The sequence below is a fragment of the Lagopus muta genome, chromosome 21, assembly GCF_023343835.1.
Source record: "Lagopus muta isolate bLagMut1 chromosome 21, bLagMut1 primary, whole genome shotgun sequence".
Taxonomy (NCBI): domain Eukaryota; kingdom Metazoa; phylum Chordata; class Aves; order Galliformes; family Phasianidae; genus Lagopus; species Lagopus muta.
Window position 1 is genome coordinate 4,287,444 of NC_064453.1, and position 26,399 is coordinate 4,313,842.

Genomic DNA, 26,399 nt, shown 5'->3' on the forward strand with positions numbered 1-26,399 from the left:
ATCCATCCATCCCATCCACCCCTTCATCCATCCATCCACCCACCCACCACCCATCCCTGTCCGTCCGTCCATCCATCCAATCCCTTCCCATCCCCCATCATCCACCCTCACCCCTCATCCCAGCGTTGCCTGCTCCCCCCCCACCCCCTCCCCATCTGCCCCCACACTTTTGGGACGTTTCCAGCACTTTCTCCCAGGGTTGCGACGCGCCCGGATTGACCGGCCGGGCCGGCCCAGCTGCTCCCCAAAACCTCACCGCACCCCAGGCCCCACCGTGACCCCGACTCGTCCCACACCACGCCCCACATCTCTGCTGCGGGATGGAAGCTGGGGTTCCCCAAATCCCCATTAGGACCTTTTGGGGGCAGTTGGGGTCCTGCCTGCTTGGGGTCCCCCCCTCAAAGTCACAGCATCCTTCAGCACCCCAAATGCACATCGCCCCCAGATCTTATAGGGACAGCACCCACCCAAACATTCCCCAGCCCCCAAGGACCCCGGGCACCTCCTCCTCCCACACCCCAACATGAAGGGCCTCCTTCCTCTTTTCCCTCTCCCCTCCACCTTCCCCCCCGCCCCCCCTAAAAATAAATCTCCAATCCAGAGTTTGGAAAACCAATACTGTTTAATGACAGGGGGAGCCCAGACGCCACGGTGAGGGGCTCCCGCGCCCCCAAAACATGGAACCCCCCACCAAAATGGGGTTCAGTCCTCGGGGGCCCCCTGACCCTCTGGGATGACACCAGCTGCCATCTGGTCTCGTTGCCACAGCTGCCCCACCAGGGCATCCAGCAGTGGGGCCACCCGTGCCAGACCCCCCCGGCCCACCCCAGAACCCCCTGCCCGCAGCACCCGCAGCCCCCAGCTGTCCTCGAAGGCAGCCACGTCCGACTCCGTCACAGCAGTGTGGGGACACAGGTCGAATCTGAGGACATGAAGAGGTTACGGTGATGGCAGCGCCTTAAAAATCAGACGGGGGAACAGGGAGGGCAGAGGATTTGCGGGGGAATGAGATTTAGGGTGAGGGGGATACGCGGGGTGCTGGGATGCTGGGCATTTGGGGTGCTGGGATTTGATAAGGTTGGGGCTGCTGGAATTTTGGCTGCTCTGGGATGCTGAGGGTTAGGGGTGCTGGAAGGTGATGGGTGCTGAGATGCTGGGGATGGAGGTGATGTAGATGCAGGGTGCTGTGGGATACAGAGGATTCGAAGCGCTCGGGATTTGGGGTCTTAAGGGAGAGCAGGGAAGGGCAGTGCAGGGGATTCGAGGTGCTTCAATGGGGCGGTGGCTGCCGGGGACCCCCAGTACCTGGTGCCCACCACCACACGCAGCGTGTCCTCGCCGGGCTGCAGCACACGCGCCAGCCGCGCCGGCAGCTCCTCGAAGGACGCGCGGTCGGTGAAGGAGAACAGCAAAAGGATGGCGTCCGCCTCCTCCCTGCAGGCCTGGAAGAGGAGAGGCGGCCGTCACCCACCTCAGCGCCCCACATCCCCCCCCAAGTCTGTCCCCAGCTCACGGGCAGGAGGTGCTCGAATTTCCGCAGGGCACTCTCCCCGCAGTCCCAGAAACGCAGCTGGAAGAGCACGGGGCGCTCGGAGCCCAGCGGCACGGCGGGCCAGAACAGCGTGCTCACCTCGATTCCTGCGGGATGGCAAAGGGACACATCCAGCCAACGGCCCCACGGCACCGTGACACGTCCCATGGACCCCACGTCCCCACTGCGTCCCCACCATACTGTGACACCAAAGACCCCCACAGACACCCACATCCCTGCGGTCCCCCCCATACCATTGCACTGAGCGCCCCACAGACCTCGTGTCCCCGCTGTGTCCCTGTGGCACTGTGACACCGAGCGCCCCATAGATCCCATGCCCTCACCGTGTCCCTGTGATACCGTTAATCTGAGCACCCCACCGACCCCAGATCCCTGTGCTTCCCACCGTACCACGGCACAGCATCTCACAGACCCCACGTCCCCTCTGTCCCCACCACACCATGACACCAAGCACCCCACGGATCCCATGTCTGCGCCCCCCACCACCCCATGACACCAAGCACCCCATGTCTGCGCACCCCCCACCGTGCCACCACACCAAGCATCCCACCGAACCCATTTTCCCCCACTGTGCCCTCATGGCACCGTTACACTCAGCATCCCCATCGTGTTCCCCCCTCCCCCCCCATGTCTCCCCTTCATACCCAACGTCTCTCGGTGCAAAGGGGGCACGGGGCTCCCAGCCAGCGCTGCCACCAACGCCGTTTTGCCCACCCCGCTGCGTCCCGAAACGAAGAGTTTGTAGGTGACCGTGGGGACACTGAGGGCGGGGGGCAGCGCGGGGCGCTCCAGCAGCCCTGGGGGGGAAGGGGAGGGGGAGGGTGGGAGAAGAAGGGGATGTGTGAGGCGTTTGGGGCGGTTTGGGGTTGACGTGGGGGGGGGGGGTTGGGGAACGCTGTAGGGTCTCACCAAAAACTCTGCGCTGGTTCTTGTGGAGGATGGAGGCCAGGTACGGGCGGCCGGGGGGGGACAGCAGCCAGCCCGGCTCCACCATCGCGGGGTGGAACCTGGGGAGCACACGGGGAGACCCCCACGGCCGTGGGGCACTGAGCCCCTATGGGTCTCCATTGCCCCCACTGGGCCCCAGCGCCCCTACCGCTCCCGCATCCCTCTCTAAACGCCCCGTTGGGGGGCGCCCCGTTACACCCCCTACCCGCCCACGGCGCCACGCATCCCGCCCCGAGCCCGCGTCCCACCCGCGTGCCGCCCCACGGCTCCCCGAACGCCGCCGGGCAGCGCCCACCCCCCGCCATCCCTTCCCCGCCGCGCTCCCGCCTCCCTCACCCGCGGCTGCTTCCGCCCCGACGACGTCACGTGATCAGCGTGGCCTCGCGCAAAGCCCCGCCCCTTCCGGCGGCTTCACGTGGGTCAGGAGCTCCAAGCGCTTCAGCCCCATAGGCGACCCCAGAGCTTCGGGTTACGGAGGGTCTCAGCCCTACAGCTGCCGTGTGCGAGCCGCACAGCGCTGCACGAACCCCGGACCTCTGTGTCGTGAGCCCCATTTGCTATAGGCTACAGAAGGGAGCTCTGAGCCTTATGGGTTTAAGGCCCCCCCGGCGTTACGGGCTGCCCTAAAGGAGATGGGGCTTCAGGGACGCCCCTATGGCGGAGCGTTGCCCCACGCACCCACCCCCCCCCCCCCCCAGGAGCCCCAAACGCCGCCCCATTTCACCCCACACACACGCAGCAGCATTCGGCCACTTCTGCCGGTTTTTATTTGTTAAACGGCTAAAAATTCCTCGAGGGAGAGAGAGAGCGAGACGTAAAAAAAAAAAAACAAAAAAAAATACACAGATTTCTTTAAATATCACCAAAAAGGGACTCCTCACCCCCCTCCCCCCCCCCTCCCAACCATTCTGGGGTCATTTGAAGGGGATTTGGGGCCGTTAGGAGAGCAGCCGGTGGCGGTGGGTGCCCGCATCGCAGCCAGCTCTCAGCAGCCCCACGTTTTTGCTTTTTTTGCCTTTCATTCTTTTATAAGGGGGGAGGTGCTGAGACATGCAGGCAGGAGAGAAACGTCGGACGTCGCGTTGGGGTCCCCGAGGAGCGGGGATTTGGGAACGGATTGAACCTCAAGGTTTATCTACACACTGCAGATGAGGCGCTGCCCTCTCTCCCAGCCCCATCCCACACGGGGCTCCCCAGCCCTGCTGGACCAAAGCGGTACTGCTGTCATAGGAAACAACCAGCCCCGATGCTTCCTGGGGAGGGCTGCCACCCCAAAGGCTGGGGGGCTGGCGGTGGCGAAGCCGGCAAAGCTCAGTGGGGATGGCGAGGAGATGGGGACCACGTCATGGCGCTGCCGGTGCACAGGGCTGTGTTTTGGGATGAGTTTCCTACTGGTTTTTTTGCTATTTCGGGTGCCGAAGCCAGGAGCATCCTCAGGAAGGGCGCGCGCTGTTGTAGAACGGAGCAGAATGCGCCCAGCTTCCCCCCACCTCGAGCTGCAAAGGAAGGAAGGAGGGAGGAAGGAAGGAAGTTTGTCCCAGACGGACACACGGGTTCAATCCATTCGGATTTTGCTTTGTTTTAATCTTTGCGGAAGGAGGCACATGCAAAGATGGTTTTGTTCCTGCAGTGGAGGCTCACGCCGTGCCGCTCGGTGCACCAGCGCTCAGCATTCGGGCTGTTCCTTTCAGCATTTCCAATCCCTCTGCTGGGAATGTGCAGCAGCACAGCACCAAGGCTGCTGGGCAAGGAGGGCTGTGAAAGCAAGTCCTGCCCGTCCTATTCACAATGATTTTTGTTTTTTGGCTTTACAATGCAAAACTGTCCTTTCTTCCTTCTTACGGTCCTGCGACGAGGACAGGAATGAAGCTGTCAGGCCAAAGGGGTGAGAGGCAAAAAGAAGGCATCATGTTCGTGTCGAGCAAAGCTTACGGTCACAGCTTGCAGTGCTGAAAGTTTGTTCAGGTATTGCTGTTGTTTTCTTTCCTCCAAGCACAGGAATCGTCAGTGCAATGAGCTGACAGCCTCCAGCTGCAAGGTCGGCTCTAGGAAAGCACCGTGACTCGCCCGACATCCTTGGCCTGGGCTGCAGCGTGGAGCACAGTAACAGGTCCTACAGCAGGGCGCTGCTCCCCTGCTTGTAAACACGATTTGCTTCACCGGGACGTGCTGGAGGTCGGCTTGAGCTGCATTGTTTGTTGTTCCCTAATTCACAGTTTGAATGCCTGCGCGACAGATTTCAGAGGGAGAGGGAGAGCCACGGGGAGGGGGGCGGTGGCAGTAGGCTCGGGCCGCATTATCTCTTTGCTCGCACAAAGTACAAGGCATTTGTCTTGGGATAGTACTTCACGTTCTGTTTCTTGTCCATCAGACCACCGAATATGATGAGCTCCCCTCTGCCTTGCACCACCGTGTGCAGGCTGGTCTCGGGCGGCCCCACCACCGAGCTGCTAGTGAACACCTTCCATTTCACTCGCCCTTTCTCCTTGGTGTCCTTAATGTCCAGCACGTACATCTGCATGGGTTTGCAGTTCATGCTCTGGTACAAAGGCTTCCCCACGTTCAGGGACTGCGGAGGGTGGTGGCCCAGGCGGCGGGCGATGGGTGGCAGCGAGTGGCCGTCGCCTTGCGCAGAGCCCGGCCGCGCGTCGGCACCGCTGCCCTGGCTGCCCGGGGAGCCCGGCGAGGAGCCGAGCGGGGGGCTGAGAGCAGCAGAAGCTGGAGGGGCTTTGGAGGAGAGAGCTTTGATGGCCTCCAAGCTCCTGCGGAGCGCTCCGGGGGACACGGCTCCCGGCAGGGAGTGGGGCGGGGTGTGGATGCCATTGGTGTGCTCGGGGGGGTTGCGCAGCGTCCTGCCGTCGGCGCCGTCCGCCTGGCACAGGGCAGCTGCTTTCTGCTCCCAGCCCAAATCGACCGAGCCCAAACGCAGGTCCTTCTGCTCCGGCAGTGAGCCCCGCCGCGGTGCCAGGGCGAGCCCGACTTTCAGCTCGCATCCTTCAGTGGCTCCGGGTGTGCCGGGCGATATGAGCTGCACCGGGCTGTCCAAGGAGGCCCCGCCAGGCGCCGCAGCCCCCGGCGATAAGCTGCCACCGTTGAGCACCGGGGAGCCGTCACCTCTGGCTGGGGAGAGGCTGCCCTCCCGCGAACCTGAGGGTGTCTGGCGCTGGGCTCTGGGCCTCAGGGTGCCCCAGCGGCCGTTGACGCAGGGAGCCTCATCTGTGGTCCTGACTGGGGACTGGGAGCGGTACTCGCGCGTTTCGGGGACCAGGGCGGGCGGTGTGGCACTGATGGGAGAGGGACGGGAGTTCAGGCTGGGGCTCAGCGGGGCTCTGCCGCTGGGAGCCTGGCTGAAGACCACGACACACTGTCCTACCTGCAAGAGAGGAGAGGGAACGGGTTATGGACTGCTGGGGGGCTGATGGCAGGGACGAAAAGGAAGAGAGTTTGGGGCATTCTGGGCAGGAAAGTTCTACAGACGTGTGCGAGAGAGCAGAGATCCCGCTGCATCTGTCCCAAAGCCAAACTCACCCTGCAGGCAGGATGGCACCACAGCTCTGGGGCTCCGTGGTCCTCATTCTCTACCTTGAGTGGCTGCCACGTCCAGGGGTTTGCCTGCATGTGCAGCAGCCAGGCGTCTTTGAACAGCTGTGAAGAAAAGCACAAGGGATTCAGGAGACCAGCGTGCTGCCAAGATCATCCTGCAGGGGCAGGAATGGTGCTGGGCAGCTGCCTCACTGCTGCAAGCAGAGGGACAGTGACCTACATTGGGATCTGACCACCCAGGGGTGACTACACCCTGCTGTGCCTATGCACAGGTCTTTTCATCCCCATCTACTGTCCCAGTGTAAAGTCAGGGCTTCTAATTAGCCTCAGTTAGCTGCTCACATAGCTCCTGGGGTGATTTTTATTAATTAAAGGCAGCTCCAGCTGTAGCGACAGCTTTGCTGGAAAGTCTGCAGTGTGCATCTCGGATCTGCAGGACAAAATGTCACCTGGGGAAAGCAAGGAGCCTTCCTGCTCCCCAGCCTGCACCCAGGGCTCACGGTACAGCAGGACTCGTTGCAGCTCATGCCCACACTCCCCACAGGATACTTACTGCGTTGGGACCACCACAGCCACCAAGGATTAAAATGGTTTCGTCATCGATGACAATCTGGGGGGGGCAAAGAAGAGCGTTTCAGACCAGCAAAACCAGGACGTGGTAATGCTTCATTGTGAAATGCCACAGGGTATGATAACTGTTCTTCTTCTGATGGGCTAAACAGCAATTTGTATCTAGAAATGCTCATCACAGTTCTGGGACACGTGCAGGATGCAGTCTGGTATCTACCTGAGCCTCGGGAAGATTAGAAGTGTAATCTCATAGAACAGCTGGCCAGAAAAAACAAGGGCACGGCACGCAAAGACTGCAAAGATAACTGACTCAGAAACGGGGCACTAGTTTTCAGGTGAGCCACAGAGAGCTGCCTGGAAGCTGGAAATTCAGCCATGCCCGGTTTCTGTTTGGCAGCAGCTGCCTGTGCTCAGGCAGGTTGTGGAGCAGAGTGAGAGAAGGGAGCATCACCTGAGATTGGCCACCCCGTGGGTGAGGGCTGGGCCCGGAGATGTTTGGCTTGGACCAAGCCCACTGCTCGAGATCCAGCACCCAGACGTCGTTGCTCCTGTGGGGGTGAAATAACAGGCAGAGGCTCAGCTTGAGGTCCCAAACAAGCACCTGCTCACAGCACACCCATGCCCTTTGAAAACCTCTGGGGTGAGGTTTTATCACAGACTGGGTTTGCTGCAGGCTGCTTGCCCCCAGGGAACTCACTGCAGGAGGTGAAACACGCAGCGAACAGCCAGCAGACCCCACAGGAGCCTGCAGCAAGCATCAGGCCATCTCCAATCCCAGCCACAAGGGCAGGCAGGGTGAGCACAGAGGATTATCTCGAGGCTCTCTGATCAAAAAAACCAATCTGCAGCCTTCCCACACACCTCACCACCTCTCTGCTGCCCCAGTTCAGGGTTTTGCTTCAGGCAGCGTTGGCAGCGCTCTGCGCTGTGAGGACAACCAGGCAGTCACACAGGGATCCTGCTGCAAGGCTCTCACAGCCCAGCCTCACGGAGGTTCCTTTCAGAAATGCCATCCCACCCCAAGCTCCTTGCAGGAGAACCTGTCCAACGCCTTCCCCCCCCAAACTTACATTTGCCGAGAGCCCAGCGAACCCCCAAAGACAATCATTTTGTCCTCAATGACACAGGAGGAGTGTCCTGCCATGGGAGGAGGGCCATGGGTGGTCACGATGCAGTTCCACCTGGGGGAGCAGGGAGAAGGAGATTCAGCACAGGGTGAGGAAGGACGGTGCTGGATGAATGGCAACATGAGAAATGCCATGGGCCAGCCAAGCCCTTGAGGATGCATTGCAGAGGAACACCAACAAAGATCCAAAGAGGAACGAAACTCATTACAAGTATCAATGTGCTGACCATTTTTAGAACAGGACAAAGCCACGGGGCAAACTTGGAAATACTGACCCTTTCAATTAAGTTTGCCCTGACTTCTTTCCAACGCAGTTTAATTACAGCATTCGAATGACACTGCCCGAAAGTGCAGTGGATAATTGACACTTTCGATGATTAAAAGTTCTCAATGAAAGAGGAGAAAGAACCCTCACTGCTTTGATAGAGCATTTGCTTCTTTCTCATACAAGCAGCAGTGGAGAAAACACCATCTGAAAGCGGCTGAATGCTGGTTAAAGGGAACAGGAAAGGGCCACAGGAGCTTTGAATTTCGGATCACAGACAAAAGGCAAAACCTCAGGGATTGAGGCTTTCTCTCCTGCTTTCTTCAGAAAGTCCTCGAGCTCACAGCCAAACAAATCATGCACTGAAAACATTCGCGCCCAGTTTTCCTGCCGGTGTGGAAGACATTGCAAGGAGCACCGAGGTGCTGCTGGTAGCTTTTCAGTGCCAGTCTGCAGCAAGCGCCGCCCCAGAGGCATCAGACAGCAGCGTGTGCTCAGCTCCCAGGCCTGAGCAGCAGTGCTTTGCTTTTTTTTTGGTTGAAATGGAGCCTCGCAGACAAGCCAGGATCAGCCACACCTTGCAAACCAGGAATGTGCACAGCTTCCCCGTCCCGCAGCCCGTCGCTCCCTCCAGCAGCTCCCCAGCAGCGCCGCAGACATTCTTTGCCAGGATCAAAGGCATTTCAAATCCAGATGTTCTCTTACCAGTTTTTGGAGGGTGAGTATGTGTGGATTTCATCGAAGAACCTCTCTGGCTGGTGCAGGGGATACGGGCTGGGCCGCGTCCAGCCCCCAAACAGCACCAGCAGGTCCTTGTAGACCACCAGCGTGGCCCCAGCCTTGGGTGAGGGGTATGAACCTGGGCAGGGGGAGAAGACAGGAGGGTTAGGAGACCGTCCTCCAAACACAGGCATCAAACCTGATGTGAACTGCACTCGAGTGTGATGAGGTGGGGACTGCACCTTTAAAAGAAAAAAAAAAGCAGCAAAGAAGGCAAAATTAGAGCTGGGAGCCTGGGAAGAAAACTACTGCCAATTTGTGTTGCTGTAATTAGTAGGAGCCTAAAAGCACATTTCACGTATGGCAAAACATCTGTCAGTCACTGGCAGGAAATTACTAGCTCTCCCCCATATCCCTTTAAATTATTGCTTTAGCACTGAATAAAAGCAATAATTACCTCCAAATACCTAACTTCTCCCCAAGGACGGAGCAAGAAGGAATGCTAATTCACATGCATCCAGTGCTGCTCCTGGAGGACTGCTTGGGAACTTGCAAGCAGCAGCAGAAACCCAACGCTGCCGTCAGAAAGAGGCACAATTAAACCCAAAGCACTCTGCTGTGTCAGTGAGCAATCGCTCCCTGTGCCTATCAGAGAATGAGGCACAGGCCTCTGCAAAATACTCCCTTGCTGCAACGTTAGATGTTGAGCTGGGTGAATGGCTGAGCTTCCTACAGCTGTAACCAGCACCAGGTAGGTTCCTTCATCAGTGCAGATCTCATACAATCATAAATACGCCATCTAAAAGCATCACACAAAAAAAAGGGTTGTGTGGGACCGGGGGAGCCCAAGGGCAAAGCTGTGCATGTGGCCATAGAAGCAGCATCGCCCTCTCTGAAGTGCTGAGATAACAAAGCCAGCGCTCTCCTCTGATGTCCTAATGGGACTCAGGGAAGCATTTTTAGCAGGTAATGACATGCAGAACGAGGACTATTTTTAAAAGAAACCAGAGCAGCTATTTTAAGATGTTGCAGCTGAGAAAAAGCAATTTGATTGTGATGGATTCCAGGTGGTGGGTGAGAACAGCTGAGCCAAAAAGCACCCCTGACCCAGGAGCCCTTTGCTGGGGACAGAGCATGTTGTACTGCTGCTCTCAGGTGCTAGGGCACATATATAGCATGGCAAGGCCATATCCAAAGTCTCTTTAAAGATTAAAGTGCCAGAAGAGGGTTATGGTCAGTTACTTGTTGTTCCCATGCAGATGCCATATTTCCAGTTTTCCTGGCTCTGTGCAATTCATTCATCCACACCAGCAGGTCTGCAGCCCTGGCAGAGCTTAGAAGTGACACTCCCAAGCCTGGCATGGCAAACTGGTTGCTAGAAAGGCTTCGATCTGGTTTGGAAAGAAGAAGTTGGTTGGACTCGTCCTGCCAGGACATGGCACAGGGGCACGCAGCTGCTTGGGGTGCGCTTGTCTACCTGCAACGGGGATCCCAGCGTGATGTAAAGTGTGGGTTTTAAACTGGGACAGCAGCTAATGTTGAACAAAAAGGGTCCCACTGCAAGTTGTGGTGATGGCTGAGAGGCAAAGCACCACTTTGCTCTGGAAGGTCTTCGTCCTGCTGCAGGCTGAAGGTCAGAACCCCTGCTGCAGACACCAAGGTGCTTCCCAAAGGAGTCAATAAGCACCGTGCAATCAGCCCAAGGCAGAGGTCAGCCCTGGCTTTGCAGGAAGCACTGCCTCTTATTGGAGGCTGTGCAGGTGAAAATGAAAGCAGCATTTCTTTCTGGCAGGCAGGAAAAAGATGAATTTCCCAGTCCAGGCACGGCGAGCAGACAGCGTGGTATGCACAGGGCTTCAAAGGGAGCAGGCAGTGCAGAGCAACCTTGCTGCTCTGTTTCAGGGCAGTAGATGAACTCTGGTCCATGGGTGGAGCACACAGAAATGGGGGAAATGTTGCAGAGCACAATGGCTCTCTGCAAAATTGCTGTATGATATGGTTGTGGTATCAAAGATGCCTTAGCTTCATCGATCCTGCCTTCAGCATGGGAACAGAGAGTGACTAGGAGATGGAGAACTAACACTGCTTATCTCTAGGGCAGAGAAGAGCTCAGGGTGCTGCTGCCAGCAAACTGCAAGCTAATGCTGAAGCCTGGTTCATAGCTGCTTCAAGTTTGAGACACCAAGTACCTTTGGTAAAAGGCAGTGCCCAAGCATGACTCAGTTTCCACTCATTTCCCCCACCCGGTCACTGCTCACCTGGCACCTTTCCGAGCCTGAGAAAGAAAGGAGCACCCGAGGGACACAGCACAGGCACACGGCTGCAGCCTTTGTGACTTCAGGTCCCAGGCACGTGGAGCATGGGGATGGGGCAGGCGGCAGCAACATCAAAGGGACATGGCTGCAGCCTGCAGTGACTCACCCTGCCATGGCAGAGCGGTGTTCCAGGCACGTTTGGCACAGGAGGGCTTCCTCCTCTCGTAGCTCTGCTATCCCACCACCAAATGAAACTTCTGAGTGATGGCAGTGCCCCCAGACAGGCTTCGTTAGCTAATTGTGTCTATTTTGACAGCCTCCTTGGTCAACATGATGGAAGCTCCTCCTTAATAAGCTCATATGGGTCTCCAAGCTCTGCACCTGATAACATCATCGAGCCCAGTGTCAGATTATTTCTCCCCAGGATAAAAATTCTAGCGTGCAGAGGGTGTAGCACAACTGACTATTTCTAAACAAAGAAGAAGCCATCTCTTTTCAGCTGGAGCTGTTTATTTAGCAGGGATGAGTGACCAGATGCTGGATGGAGCTATTTGTTCCAGCTGATGGATTTTCCTGGCTCACCAAGCAGAGGGATGCTTTTCAAACAAACAAACAAACAAAACAAATCTCCGGCTTCCGTGGACATGCGTTAGAGAAATGCTTCTGATGCGAGCTCTGAACACCACTCATCCACAATATGTCCTTATAAGCAGTTTTTAAAGCCCATTTATTCAGCCTTCTAATGCCACTGGAGCAGCACGAGCAGCAACAAAAGAAAAACCTTGCTGCAGGGGCACGTGCAACACGCGTTTCCAGGCTGCCTTTTAAGCACGGCCCCCGAGCAGCTCCAGAAAGAGGGCAGGCAATGAACATGAAGTGGAACTCGAAAGATGAAAATAAAAACAAAGGGGAAGAGCTGCACGATGCTTTTGATGTGATGGAATTAGCCAGATGAAAGAATTGGTTCAGATCAATATCGCTTTGAGAAATGCTGTAGGAGAGGAGATGGAGTAAAGCCACGCATTTGCACCATTCCAGGGTGATGGGAAGATACAGAAGGAGTTATTGGGTGTATGAGGGTAAAAAAAGAGAGATGCTAAGCTTGAACACTCAGATATGAAAAGCTACACGTGCTGGTAACCTCATGTTTCCTAAACCTTTTGTAGCTCCACAAAGCCACAGTGCTTCAGCACAACCCATCCGCAGCAGGACAAAATGCTGTGCTGGCTTTTGCTGCAAAGAGTTTGTGCTGTGCTTCCAGAGGATTGCAAAGAATTGGTCAAAGGCAAATTCCTTTCAGAAAGAGAAAAGAAAAAGCAATCTGGCCGCCATCAGTGCCAGCAGAACGAGCAGCTCAAAGGGCAGCCTGCACTTACGGTGCTCCAAGCACACAGCTCTCTTGCAGAGCTCCTGATGGCACGACAGGATTGCATTCAGCAGCCTGGCCTTCAGGCTGGCAGACTCAAAGGAACCAAACTGGGAGCCCTATCTGGAAACCTAATTCCCCCCAGCACGCTATCTGAAGCATTACCCTCACAACGTGCCCCACTGACAGGAAGGGCACAATTTGCCTTGCTCAGCAGATCCTGAGTCTTGTCTGACAGCATGAAATCCCCCCAAATCTTTCTCCCTCTATGGGAAGGGAAACCAGAGAAGGAAAAAAATCCCTTGGCTTCGCAGCCTGGATTTTTCTGCAGTAGTCTGCAGATTTGCTTGAAAGCTGTTCCCCCAGCAGAGTGCTGAGCAGGATGACAACAAGTCTGGAGGCAGAAGATCAGCACCCCAGGCAATCCCAGCCCTGGCACCACGACCAGGAGATAACAAAGGGCCACTCTACTGGGAAATGTGGGCATCTGCATGCAGGTCTCACATCAGCTCTCTGCAGAATGGAACTGCATCCTTTAGGACTCACTGCAGCTACCTCAGATCCAGTGTCTGACGTTCACCTGTTTCTGTCTTCAGTTGTTCAAACAGAGCCACTGAGATAACTTTCAAGACTGGCTTTGGACTGGGACTGCTAAACCTTAAAGCGTTTAAGAGCCAGGAAAGTATCATCTTCCCTCACTGAAGCCACATGTGACTTAGTGCTCCCTCCAATCTGGGTTTCTTACGTGAGAAAAGAGATCCACACCACAGACACAACCTCAGCTTTGTAGAAGATAGAGAAAAATGGAGCAGGACCTGAAATGCCTTCCCAAAAGGCACAGCCCACCTTGATCAAACCCTCTGCAGGCACACGTGGCTGCTGCCTGCAAGATGCTGCTCAGGGTAACGAATCTCAGAGAACCATTAAGGTTGGAAAAGACCACAAAGGCCATCCAACCCAACCAGCAACCCACACCCACCAAACCCATGTCCCTCTGGGCACCAGTGCAGAAATAGTGGAGGTGTTCTGCAAGAATATAAGAACTGGGCTATGTACACCAACCCCCGTGGTGTCCAGGACAGCTGTCACACAGCAAACTCCCATCTGACATGGACACAGGCTCATGGCACAGAGCTGAAACAGAGGACAAGAGTCCTGCAGTGCTTGGTGTGGATGTGGAAGTCAGAAATCTTCACCAGTGAGGATCAGTCACTTCCGAGCTTTTGCAATGTCACAGTCATTTCTTTGTCCTGGAAATTCTCACGCAGCCCAAGCGTGGAGCCCCATCAGCCCATAAAGCTGTTTAAAAGGAGCGGCAGTGCCCTATGAACCCTGTGCAACAGGATTACTGAGTCATTCTTTGCTAGCGTTAATCAGAAACCTCTTTACACAGTAACAGCAGCGTTGAGCAAAACAGCAACAAGATAGGAGTGCCAGAACGCCCGGGGCTCTGCCCCCTTCCCTCCTAATAGCTGAAAACAAGGATGCAATTTCTGCACCGTGCAATTTACATTGCAATTTCGGCACACAATGGTGCAGGAGGGGCTGTGTTTGCTCCCATCCTGGGCTGGGAACGTTTCTCACAGCACTGTCACTGCAGCGTCACTCCCAGGTGCTGAGTGCTGCTCACAGTGAGGTCACCCCATCCCCTTCTTTGCAACCTCCCCTGCTTTTGGGAAATGCAAATCTGGCCCTGCCCTAAAAGGGAGTGCTGTTGCAAGCTCCCTCTCCCTCCAGGTGGGTGGAACAGAATTCCAGCCAGCTTTTCTAAGTTTTATTGCGTGTTTTCCCCCCACCCCAGTGATACTGTACCCTGCAGACTTTTAGTGATATGAGTAACAGTCCAACATCCTACACAATGCAGCTCCAACGCTAATTAAAGAGCTCAGGAGCTGAGAGAGAAAGGGCTGATCAGCTCCTGCCGCTCATCTTCTCTCCAGGAGGCAAACGGAGGAATGGAAATTGCTGCATCAGACTGCAACGTGGTAATGACAGAGTAACTGTAGGGAAGGGACTGAAGAATGTGTGGGTTTGCAGAGGAGCGTGTTCAGTCTGTGCTGAGCTCCACACTTTTCACTCAAGTCACACTCCCAGTTAGCTCCTGTCCCATTGCCATAGCAGGAGGGACACAGCAGGGCAATGCCACAAGTCTGAGAACTCTTTCCAGCCTAGCCCCAAATTGCTGGTGTCTCAGGAAATGGCTGCTGTGCAATTTGGTGAGGTTAGGGCTACTAAGTGGCTCAAAAACCTCAAACATTCCTCTCCTCATCCCGTGTGCGCAGTCAGAACAGCCTCCTCAGATGAAAACAAGCAGCTCAACCTAGGAAGAGCAAGGACTCTGCTCAGTTCAGGGCTGCCCTGCTAAGAAAATGCAACTACCTGCTGAAAGCTTTGCAGGCAGGCCCCTAACTGCCCCCACTCGCTTCTGTTTTCAGCATTTGGTTTGCACTCTATGCTTTGTTCACACTTCTCTCTCTTCTTCCAGTAATTCCAGCACTTAATGCCAAACTTGCTAAATATTTCATGCAAGGAATAAAAGATTCACCTTTGGACTGCAGACAAGTGTGAGCTAGTGCTTTGTCATTCCGCATGCCTACCAGATTTAAGGAGAGAGCAGATGTTCTTGTGGAAGGTGGAGAATCAGGCTATGAAGCGTGAGCGTTTCCAGCTCTCTGAAAGCAAATCATGCTGCTTGTAATAAAATATCAACGCTGCACAATCAATCTTAGGTGTGACAGATGAGATCTCTGCAGACAGGGTCCTCAATGCAAAGGCACAGCAGCAGCTGGAAGCCCTGCGCTGAGCTGCAAGGCTTTCCCTCCCTGCAGGAGCTCCTGCCGATAGGTGTCAGCACAGCCTGTGAGCAGAGCCTTTCCAACACCTCCAAGCTCGAACTGGCTGAGATGCATCTCACATAAATCTGTCAGGATAGCAGATATCCTGAAGAAATAAAGTTCTCTACAGTTCTTGTGGCAACAAGCGTCAGGAAATAGCCAGACTGCTGCAAGGACATCCTGCCACAGCTTTTATACCTGCTGTGTTAACATCCCTGCATAGCCAAGCAGCAAAAAAGCTCTTGCAAAATCAGGCTTAATGTCTGCTTATGGCAATACCAGTTGGAAAGATTGCAGGGTTGTACTTTGAGGCCATTAGAAAACGTTGCTCTCCAAGCACTTGGCTTTTGCATACAGTGCACTGAGTATTCCAGGATGGAGATTTATATGCAGAATTTCAACAGTGGATGCTCAAAGTTTCACCCAAATCTCAAACAAGTGACATTCAGAAGCTTCCAAACTCATTGGGAGCTGCTGAGTGGTCAGCATTAACGAGGCACAATTACTTGCTTGTCTATATAAGGACTCCCAGCATCAGGAACCTATTTTTACAGATCATGGTCTTCTTATTTACTGACATAACCACAGATAGTTTTCCCCAGTTTTGGTACAGCATGCTCATCAGCATGATTGGCAGATGGCCTGGGGTCACATTTAAAATGAGCACACAGTGCCCACAATGCTGAGAAGTGGCACACGTCAGACATCACCCAACAGCAGTCCCTGCTCCTACCTTTGTGCATTGCTTGGAGAAAAGGGGGACCAGAGAAGCTCAAAACTCCCAGAGTCCAATAAAGGCAAGAGTGGGAAAATTCCTCCATTAATCTCTGGAGGGATCCATGCCTGGGGACCTTCTCTATGAGAATCTAAATCCGACAAGGTTAAAGCAACAAGCTATTTTTCATGCCTTGCTGCTAGATCTGTGCTGATAATGTTCTGAGAGGGGTCTGCTTTCTGGCATGTGGCTGAGGAAATAAAATGAGTGAGGGCTGAGACTGACAAGGATGAGTAGAGGTGTGGGATCTCCTCTGCCTGACTCCATTTCTGCACCAACACTTGCTCAGCTCTTCCCTTGCAGTTCAGTCTTAAAGAGAAGCTAATGTTTTCAGTCCTGAACTAAGGGAAGAGGAAACTAAGACAGTTGCTTGAACCATCCATTTCTCTTTCAGGCACTTCTCTGCCAGCCTCCTCCACCACATTTCCCCTTGTGACAGCTCCCAAGCTGCAGAGCACAGCGTATTCCAACCACGTCAGGGCCAACTGTCAGAGGCAGGCCAAGAGGGCATCAGGAGGGTAAGGCAGATTTCCCTGCACGGCTGACAGTGTAGCAGAGCTGTGCTGATGGGAGCACATGGGCTGTTGCTCCAAGGACTGCATTTCCCACAGCAGGGACTGTTTTCCCATGCTTTGCACACAGATAAAAATGTGCTGAACTTCCAGTAAGGGCAGAACGGATGTAAAGTACTGAGAGCAGGGATGGGAAAGGAGAAGTCACTAGTTGTTTTGGACTGCTGATGTAAAAGCAGCTTCACACGTGGCTCATCAGCATTGATATGGAGAGCTCTGACAAACTGGGCTGGGACAGGGGACAGCCTGCACCACTAGGGAGGAAAGGGGATGGCTGTCAGACACAGAACAGCACCAGGGGATGAAATCTTCTCTGTAAGGGAGGAAGGGCTGAGAAGCACAAACACACACTTAACAGCAACAGGTTAAACCTCTGCCCTGAAAATTGAGTGAGCATGAGCAAGCTTCCAAGAGCTCCACTATTTTCTATGCTGCAAATGTTTGCATGCACAAAAATAGGAGGCACGGATATTTCTTCTAACCCTGGTAGGGGCATACCAAATCCATGTCCTGTTACACTGACCTACCAACAAGTTTAAGGGCTTTGCTCTCTCCAGTGGGCTCTTCTGCAGGCAGAAAGCATTCAGAAGCTGTATTAAAACCAGGGAAGAAGGCAGCAGACTTTGGGCTCTTTTCCCATCTGTCTTGGTGAACAGATCCTGGCAAACAGTTGGGGGAAAAGACGCATGCCCAGCCTGGGGGCTCTTCCCACCTGCACATCCCAGGTGTAATTCCTGCACTGCTGCTGGTTGCAACCCATGCTGCGTCTCTCCAGTCTCTGAGATCTGTGCTCCCCACTCGTGCTGAAGACCCCAGGTCCTGCTGGCCAAGGGAAAGAGCTGCCCTGGATACTGCAGTGTTGGGGAACATGTTTCAGATGAAGACAGATCCAGACAACAAGAAAATACTTTCAAAGGTTAAACGCAAGCAAGGGGCAGCAAGAACAGGAGAAGACAGAGCTTGGCAAATCAAAGTGAGGATAGATGTGTGTTGTAAACCAAAACCTGCTGGGATTAAGCATTTAATCACTGCCGCAGAGCAATCCTATTGAACCTAAACAGCAATGGATTATCTCCTGGAAGCCAGCCCTCCATGCACAGGCAATGCTTTTTCACACGTAGCAAACCCAGCTGCTTGTATACTTTCTGCAAGATTGCATTTTGCAATTGAAATTGTTTTAAGTGTTGCCCAACTGCAGTTTTCACTCTCAAAGCACCTGGGAGCAGCAGATCACTGCACAACTCCAGCTGTGCAAGGTTTCTGTGTGTACCATCAGCTGGATTTCTCTCGTTACTCCAATTTTGCTTTAGAAGAACTACTTTGCCTTCTCTTTGCCAAACATTTTGCTAAGGTCCCCCTCAGTGCTCCCTGCTCCAGCCCCACAGGGAGCAGCGTGCTGGAGGACAAAGCTGGCACACCATCACCCATGAGCCCCAAGAAGGAACAAGTGGAAAAAGCAACTCCAAGCAACCTGAGCTGCAACAGTGCCTGTCCTGAAGGACAGCATGAACACCATGAAATCTTTACTCAGCTCCATCCACTCCAGCTTTTCAACTCCAGCTTTCACATACAGCAAGGAATTTCCATCTGTTTCATTAACCTGCTCTATTTTGACAGATCAGACACCTGAAGCCAGTAGCTGTAGTGATAATTAGAGGCACTGTTCTGTGCCAAGTTATCAGGTTTTCACCTCTTTTGATTCCCAGGAGGCCAGGAGCTATGACATGGCCTTAATGTGCCTAAGGTGATCCCAGGCTTCTACTGAAAAACAAGGTGTGCCTTCAATCACAGAGGTCTGCTCAACACTGCACTGACCTTAAAAAAGCACATGTACACAGAGATCTTTTCACAGCCTTCCCCTCAAAGGCAGCTGTCTGTAAACGGAAACAAGTTAGGCTAAATTCTGACAGTTTATTTTCCAAATTGACTCTCCTGGTTCCCATGTATGCAAGGAGGGAAACAAGTTTGCTTCATTACCAAACATCTCGCAGGCTGCACTCTGGCATCTCAGAGACCAGCAGCAGTCCACACACTGGGAAACATTGTTTTTGAGGCACTGCAGTGGTCAGGTCAGGATGTTGCTTGCCTTAGAACGTGCCTTAGATCATTCACTGTATGAATCCAAGGCAAGTCATCCTGCATCGGGAACAGAAGCATCACAGCACGGGGTCAGACTGGAGCATTTCAGTAATGAGTCTCAGCAGGGACTGCTATTAGAAAGGAGAAGCAACACACAACCAAGGACAGCAACTGGAAGTCTGTACTATCTCAGGAGGGCATCAGAACTAATGGGTTTTGAACAAATCCAAAGGGCATTTCTACTGTTCAAACAATTGCTTCGACTTCAGAAATGCCACCAATCCCTTTGCCATTCTGTAGCCCTGTGTGCTATTTACACTGATGGACAGATTCAGAGTGTTCTCTCTTCGTTCCTGCTGGCTCTCGGCTGCACAACCTCCATGTAATCTGTACCCAAAGGGCCCTGGCCATCGCTACACCCCATCTCTGCTCAGCTTTGCAAGGAGCACTCAGGTGCCCCAAATCAGTCCTACTGTTATGAAACTTCATCAACTGTTTTGTAAACTCACTGCTGTTTTTCAGAAAGAGATGATGAAAACAGAGCTTCCTGCTTGGGGCAAAGTTTTTGGACAGCTCTGTCAAGGGCAACACGCTCACCTAATGGGCAGAGATCTGGTGCTGCAGCCAAGAGAGCCTCCCACCACAGTGGGACCACATCTGGTGCAGCTTCCTTGGACAGGTGACAGCAGTTCCCCCTACCTCCTTTTGTCTGCTCCTTCTGTTGACAAAACACCATCAAAGGCACCTTCCCCCCAGCTCACAAGGGGAAACCCAGTCCCAAAACTCCGACTCAAAACTCAAGCCAGAAACCAGCACTGCTGAAGTATGGAGCGGAGTGAAACCTGGGGAAAGAGCAGGGCTGGAGCAACAGATGTGAGAGTGACTGCTGCACACTTACTGCATCACACTCAATGCTTTCAGTACAGTCTTTGTGCTAAAGCTGGCTGCTCGTTCCAGGTGGCAGCAGTAAGGCACAGGACCAGTTGCTCTCATGGAGCTGCATCTTGGCAAGGTCTGAAAATGTACAGAGAGGATCAAAGCATCTACACAAAGAGCACTGCCTTCAAGCCTCTCAGGGGAGAGGAGACATGTCTCCCCAGCAAAAATGAAGGCAATCTCACTGCACAGAGTAGAAAGCAGCAGGAAGCAAGTGCTGGGAGCTGTGCCCTGCTGCAGGAAGGGTGGCTATGGGGATGCCTGCACACCAGATTGCTCACAGCAAACAGGAAGAGCTGAGCGGCAGGGCTGCCAGGCTGCTCTGAGAGCTGGGTGCTGGGGGAACACAGCTGAAGGCTGGGTGTGTGATTTTCTGAGTCCTTCTTGCTTTCTCCTGCAGTTGGAAGGAGAATGCAAAGCAAAGTAAGGGATGGTGCTTGGCCCAGGGTGGTAAAGCAGACCCAGCAGGCAGGATGCACAGACTTCAAGATTTTGGCTAGCATACCTCTCCATGCAAAGAGCTTTTTTTATGTTGTCATTCCTTGCTTTATGAGTGCTGTAAAAGGCTGTTTTAAAAAAGGCTTTCCACCTCTGATCGATAAGCCCTCAGGAGCACAGGCAAAGCCACCAGCATTCTTCTCTCTGATTTAAAAAAGGGATTTCCCAGCTCAGCACATGGCTCCAACAGGCAGAGGCCAAGAGCAGGACTCGTGAGGAACATAAACCAACAAATGCAGGAAGGGAGAAAGTCTGCAGAAATACACAGTTGCTTCATGAGTCTGAAATAGCACAGGCAGCCAGAGGGAAACTGCCTGGAGACGTGCCCTCAATTTTGCCAATAAATTATCTGCTGCAGTTTGAGGATGATGTGGACGTGAAACACCAAGGGGGAACATTGATGGGTCTGGGTCAGTGCTGATGGCTGAGGCAGCCTCCCCATGGACCTGCCACAGTACAGAGACTGTACTGGGTCTCAAGACTGAACTGGGGGTCTCAAGCAAAGACTGTTTTACAAACCTGCAAAGGAAAAGAACAACTTTTCCCTGCTACCAGGGCAGCATAGTGCTGGGTTGGCCAATTCCACACCTCAGCATCACCACAAAAAAAGCTCTCATCACGTGGCTACGTGCAGCTCCATCACACCAAAGGCTGCGAGTCTCAGCGCTGACTGGCTTCAAGTTTCTTCCATGACTGTTTCAGCCACATGAGAACTCATATTTAGGGAGCACCAAAGATCTATCAGCACCAAAGCCTGTGCCCTCATTGCAAGAGCAGCATGCTGTAGCTTGAGTGGCAGAGCTGAGACAAACCCTTGCCTCCAGCTGGATAAACAAACTCCAGCTTATACCACCTCCAGCCCTTGATCAGGTTTCTCTCTGCACAGAATGGCCAAAAATCAAAGAAGATTCTGATTAACTATGCAAATAAAGGCAATGAAAGGATCCCCAACACCAGGGAAAAGTGCTCACCAAGGACAGCACCTGCCTTCTAGGCCTACTGAGCCTAATAGGAAATGGCAGCTGAGAGTTCAGAGGCATTCCTGTTCACGTTTCTAAAATAAAGAGCCTGCTGCCTACTCGCCTTTGTAAGGCATTGCACCCCACCAGCAAAAAGAGCTACATGAAAGGTAGGCATTGACTCTCTTGCTCCGTTCCAGTCTAATAAGCAGAAAGTCAATGCCATCCTTATAGATGTAAGCAAAAAGTACTTTGAAACCTCAAAAATTAGGTTTTTTTTGAAGCAATTATCTCCCTCCCCCGTCTCCAAGACTAAAGAAGCATGGGCTAATTATTGCTTTGAAGGCTAAATATTTACTCCCAGATTCAGTGTAGCAGCTCAGATTGGAGGTAAATTACTTAGCTCTGATGTCATCTCATTTAATGTCTGCCCATAAGAGAACCCAAACAAAAACAACAGGCACAAACAACGAAAAAGGGAGCTTTCTCATGGAAAAGCCCTTTGGAAAGGGACAGGGATGAGGCTGTTCCTGCTCACACGTGGCACAGCACTGGACTGCTGGCTTCAAGACATTTAGCACGGACCTGGCACCACGCTCTGGCTGCCTCTAGGCTACCCCATGGCTCTCATTAGATAAGATGCCCATGATTTATAAGGGCATATGTAATTACACATGATCAAACCTCTCCGAGCCAGAACGGGCCTGGAGGAGAAGCCACCACCATCTCCTGGAGAACAACCACTACAGAGTGTGCAGAGCCAGTGACCTGCAGAAACGGGGTGGGAATTCCTCCTCAACCTCCACCAGCAATTAGCTTGCACACACCCTGTGCCAGAGCAAGCATTCATTCATCAATGTCAGCTCTCCTTTTAAAATCCCTCTCGTGTTATTTACATCTGACTCTTAAGTTTCAAAGCTCTCTGCTTTTGCCCCCTCCAGTCACTATTCTTTCCCAGGCAGCGGGTGCCAACGCTTTGGTTAGGGCACCAAAAAGCAGCTATGTGCAAGAAACCACCACCAGCACAGGCACGGGTGACTCATCTTCTCTGAAGACTGACAAACAAGAGCTCTCTCTGTTCACTGAGACTGCCCTGAAGTTTCAGTTGCGATCTGATCTCGCCCTGTGCACTCATGACAGCATGCAGAAATATTTCCTCGGGGGATCTTCCCATGGGACTTAATTCTGACACATATTCCCACAGGACTCGTTCTTTTTCACAGCGCTATTTGTTAGTAAGGCAGCGGGAATTTCACTCTGTGCAATACCAGCAGGGTGTCTGGGATGCAGAGCTGGGTGCTGGCGGTTGGATTCATTAACACGGTGTGAGTGCTGAAGGCGAGCTGTGCCCCACATTCAGTCTGACGGAAGAACTTGCTGGGCTGCAAGAATAGCTGGCCTGGGTCAGAGCAGAGGTCTGCACAACCCAGCATCCTGTTTATGCTACCCGTGGCCTCTTCTCCAGCTGAGCAGGGGGAAAGGAGCAGGCGAGCACCACGGCACAGTAGGAGGAAGAGTAAGAGCACTGGGGGTTATTTTCTTCCTCCATTTTAAGCCCATGCCTGCCTAGCTCTCACCTGCCCACATCATGTGCTGGATGTGCAGATTCAAAAATCACATTGAAATGTCAAAGCGTGGGCAGAATTGCTTCCCAAAAGTGGTCATCTAGCACCAAGTTGCATTAACAAAGTAGCATCTGGAAAGTTCCCAGGTAACATGTGAACACAGAAACATCTTGATCTTGTAGGATTTCACATTAAAAAAAAAAGAAGTAGTCAGGAAAATACAGCTTTAAACAATGATCAAGTAATCCTCAGTACTTACCCAGCACATGAAGCAGGGACAGGAGTCTGCATCCAAGCAGACTCAGCAAGGAAGGCATGGTAAAAGCTGAGGTCCTTTCCCTTTCGTTTCTCCCTCATTAAATGTAAAGCTTTTACCCAAGCGACTAGCTTTATGTTCACTTCTGGCTCCACATTACCAAGAGCTGCTCAGAATTCTGCTTTTTTCAAAAATTATGTTAGCCAAATTCAAAAACCCATGAAAAGCAAGCACCTCGTGCATGACGTTTTGAGTTTAAAATCAGTGTGGGAAACAACTGGTGGCACTTTCCTGCTCTGGGCACGAGGGCTGCAGGAATGTACCTGCTTTCCCATGTTTTCCTGGTTGCTCTGGGCTGCCAGCATGGGCACGTCTCATCCACTCTTCCAAATACCTAAGCAGCAACCAGCAGAGATACTCAAAAATCTCAGCTTTGGGACAACAACTCTTATCAGCATGAGCTCTCGTGACTGCAGTCAAATGTCCCTCATCATGCACGTCATGAACTGGTGCTGAATAGCTTCTGCAAATGAAGATGAAAACCAGAAACAACTCAATCTGCCTCACAGCACCCTGCTGCAGGCAACAGATGTGTGTTCAGGATGTCATCTGAAAACCATTCATTGATAAAACTCACTGGGACCACTCAGCCTGGAGGCAAGGTGAGTGGTGATGAAGGCTCTGGCAGCGGGGCAGCTGGAGGAGGGTTAGGGAGGGCTGCACGGCCCTGCAGGCTCTCACCTGATGCCAGGGGCCGGATCCACTCCTTGCTGTTCAGATCAAGTCTCCAGAGGTCGTTGAAGGCAGCATTACAGCTGCTTTGCGTGCAGCCTCCAAACACGTACATTGACTGGTTGGCATCGTAGTAACATGCACCTAGGAGGAAGGAAACCATGGATTAGTTCATTCTCTCATCCTCACGTTTTGGGTGCACAAAAATTTGTTTTCTTTCCCCCCTGAGTTTCAGGTGAGGGAAAAGCCAACAAGCTGCAGCAACTTTGATGAGTTGGGTCAGGAGTAACCCAACCCAACTCCAGCAAGAACCTAAGACGATTATCCTCTCCTTCAGAGCTGCTGCTGAAAATGCAAAGAAAGCTGCCTTAGAAGCTTGCAGTTAATTAGATTAGCTACGATTAACACATTCAGCATGCTTACCTTCTCTAAGCTATTTCATATTGCTTACAGGGCTGCCAAGATTTACTAGGCAATGGTCCTGTGTGCTTCAACACGGTCACTTGCTCTCTTTTTCCAAAGCTGACAGCATTTCACCTTATCTCATTACAATTAGGCACCACTGAAACACAGGCATCTTACAGGAACATTCCCTTTGCTTGTCAGGGCGAAGGATTAGGCAGCAGGAAGTGGAATGGAGAGGGAACAGAGTGCTTGAGCCCCTCACAGATATTTAGGAAAAAGCCAACTTTTGGCCCATAACCAAATTCAGCAGTAAAAGAATCCAAACAACAGCATTTGGCCACCTTGGTGTCTGTGGTACCCAGGCACCTCTGTAAATCAAACATCCACAGAGCAGACAGGACTGTGTTCAAAAAACTGAAGCACTGAGATTAACATCAAAGACAACATGAGCAGCATTGCTGTTTCTGCATTTCCCCCTCACACAACTAGCCCTGCTGATTGCATACAACATCTGAGCCCTGCACAGCTATGAGAGCCTCTATAGGAGCCTTCAGCAAAGTGCTCAATATCTAACATAACATATAACATGAGCTGTGCCTGCACAGAGATTCCTTCATTTACTATCAAGTTTGGTAGGAAGCAATCACAGTAACTCACATCCATCCATACATCCACCAGCACGTAGGAGAAAGCAGCAGTGTTTTATGCTTTGAGAAAGCCAAGGGGCATGAGCTGAGGCTTGGATGGGGGAAGAAGACATCACCCTCACAGTGACAAGTGATATATTGAAAAATATGCAGCAGAAAGGCAAAAGAACAAGTCAAAGTTCAGGCACAGAGTAGCATGTGGCCCTGGGGCTAGGGCATGCAGAAGCCCCTCCAGGGCACTTGGGACCAAGCAGCACCGTAAATAACCAGCACAAGGCAAACTGCAAGGTCAAGGGCAGCAGGAGGGCAGGGCAACTTCAATAAAAAAGCAAGAAAGAAGCAAGAAAGAAATTCAAGTTCAGTGTGTATTTGTAAGATCAGCACGGCAGTTGTGACAAGCAGCCAGTATTGCGTGCTGAAATATAAGCCAAGGTACATACATGTAGGGGTGAAAGCTGCACAGTTCCTTCTCTTTCTCCACATCACTCACTGTAGGCAGCTGTTCACAAGTTCCAAAATAAAAAGGTTTAATTGGCCTGGCAGGACACAGGACTGTTCCTGAGGAATGTGTACCAACACAAGACAGGAAAAAACCCCACACCACAGAGTGAGGAAGATGTGGATTGAAAGGACAAAACGTGCTGATGCACCAGTTCGGTACAATAGAAAAAGCTTTGTTCCAGACCAGAAGAGCATCCCTGGCTTCCAACAACCCAGCACAGCAGCCTTTTGGGACAGCCCTGCCAGAGAGGAACAGCCCTTTAACGCAGCCCACCCGGCCGTACATACAGACATTCATCTCACCATCCCAGCAAACGAATCACACGGTAACCCAGCACAATGCTGCAGCTCTGCGGAGGGCAGTGCAGGAGCAGCGCCTTTGCCGAGGGCCCTATTGTGTGACCAAGGGCTTGTCATGCAGATCACCTGCTTCCCCTATTGAGAGCCTGCTGAAAAGCCAGCAGCCCTCACGCCCTTGGCTTTTTGCTGCTGCAGCAGCTGGCCACACAGCAGGACTGGGGGAAGAGTGGGATGGGGATGCATGAGGGCAGCGTCCTGAGCTGGCCCTGGTGGTGTGAGACCACCCAGCTCTCTGTGTGCACCTCGGGGCACTCGCCTGCAGCTGAAGCCTTCATCTCAAACCACATCTCGCCAAGGTGCGCAGCACACCTACACACCATGCAAAGTACCCGAGGAGCTGCTTTTTGGGTGGGGGTAAAACAGCAGCAGAGCGACTGTGCAGGCTTCAAGATTTACCTGGGCTGGGATATAAACTGCCTTGGTAAAAAACAGGAGATTGCGTGGCTCCCAGCACCTCTACTGGGAGCAGGATAGGAATAGCAGGGAAGAAGTAACAAACAGGACCAACATTCCTTGAAAGCTTCATGGCACCCTTGGAGGCCTACTTGCTGCCTAATCATGACAGGTTGAGTGCCTCCCTCCTCCTCCCCACACCAAACCCTTGGCATTGCTGGTTTCACACAGCACATTTATTATTTTCAGGGGAGGTGGCAGCATTCTTCTCCTCTATTTGGATTCAAAAGAGCAACCAAGCCAGCCAGGCACCGTGACGTCCACACAGCATGTATTTTAATCCTAGATCGAAATAATTTAGGCTGTGCTTCCCTTCTTCTCAGTGCACCATTCAAAGTTTCTGATGCCAAGGAAGGCAGGTAGCTTGAAAAAAAGCACAGGTGAAAACACCAGCTTGATACCAGTCTTTCTGAGGGTAGAAAGACCCAGGGAGGAAGAGTTTTTCCCTGTTTTCCCTCTGTGCTGCACAACAGCCACAAACA

The 26,399-nt window shown here is 52.7% G+C and overlaps 2 protein-coding genes across 2 annotated transcripts in view; both read right to left on the reverse strand.

Annotated features, from left to right (window-relative positions):
* Positions 1–613: 613 nt before the first annotated feature.
* On the reverse strand, positions 614–2,877 carry CPLANE2 (ciliogenesis and planar polarity effector complex subunit 2). Its single transcript, XM_048967734.1, has 6 exons — positions 2,837–2,877; positions 2,462–2,559; positions 2,197–2,349; positions 1,514–1,638; positions 1,306–1,442; positions 614–922 (listed from the first exon to the last, which is right to left on the reverse strand). Exons 2-6 carry the CDS (start codon positions 2,544–2,546, stop codon positions 703–705), a joined length of 720 nt encoding a protein of 239 aa, XP_048823691.1. The 5' UTR covers positions 2,547–2,559; positions 2,837–2,877; the 3' UTR covers positions 614–702.
* A 376-nt stretch (positions 2,878–3,253) lies between these two features.
* FBXO42 (F-box protein 42) overlaps positions 3,254–26,399 on the reverse strand; it is a 39,256-nt gene continuing 16,110 nt past the window's right edge. Inside the window, exons 4-10 of the mRNA XM_048967682.1 lie at positions 23,561–23,695; positions 8,710–8,863; positions 7,684–7,794; positions 7,065–7,161; positions 6,597–6,653; positions 6,029–6,145; positions 3,254–5,873 (exon numbers count right to left, since the gene is read on the reverse strand). Coding sequence (XP_048823639.1) covers positions 4,797–5,873; positions 6,029–6,145; positions 6,597–6,653; positions 7,065–7,161; positions 7,684–7,794; positions 8,710–8,863; positions 23,561–23,695 — 1,748 coding nt within the window. The 3' untranslated portion in view covers positions 3,254–4,796. The remainder of the gene's footprint in view (positions 5,874–6,028; positions 6,146–6,596; positions 6,654–7,064; positions 7,162–7,683; positions 7,795–8,709; positions 8,864–23,560; positions 23,696–26,399) is intronic.

Bases quoted from the DNA above. Each gene is read 5' to 3' on its own strand.
- CPLANE2 (XM_048967734.1), bottom strand. From the start codon at position 2,546: ATGGTGGAGCCGGGCTGGCTGCTGTCCCCCCCCGGCCGCCCGTACCTG. The intron at 1,443-1,513 runs GTGAGCTGGGGA...CTCCTCTTCCAG, and splicing joins AATTCGAGCACCTCCTGCCC to GCCTGCAGGGAGGAGGCGGA. The intron at 923-1,305 runs GTACTGGGGGTC...TCATGTCCTCAG, and splicing joins CGTGTGGTGGTGGGCACCAG to ATTCGACCTGTGTCCCCACA.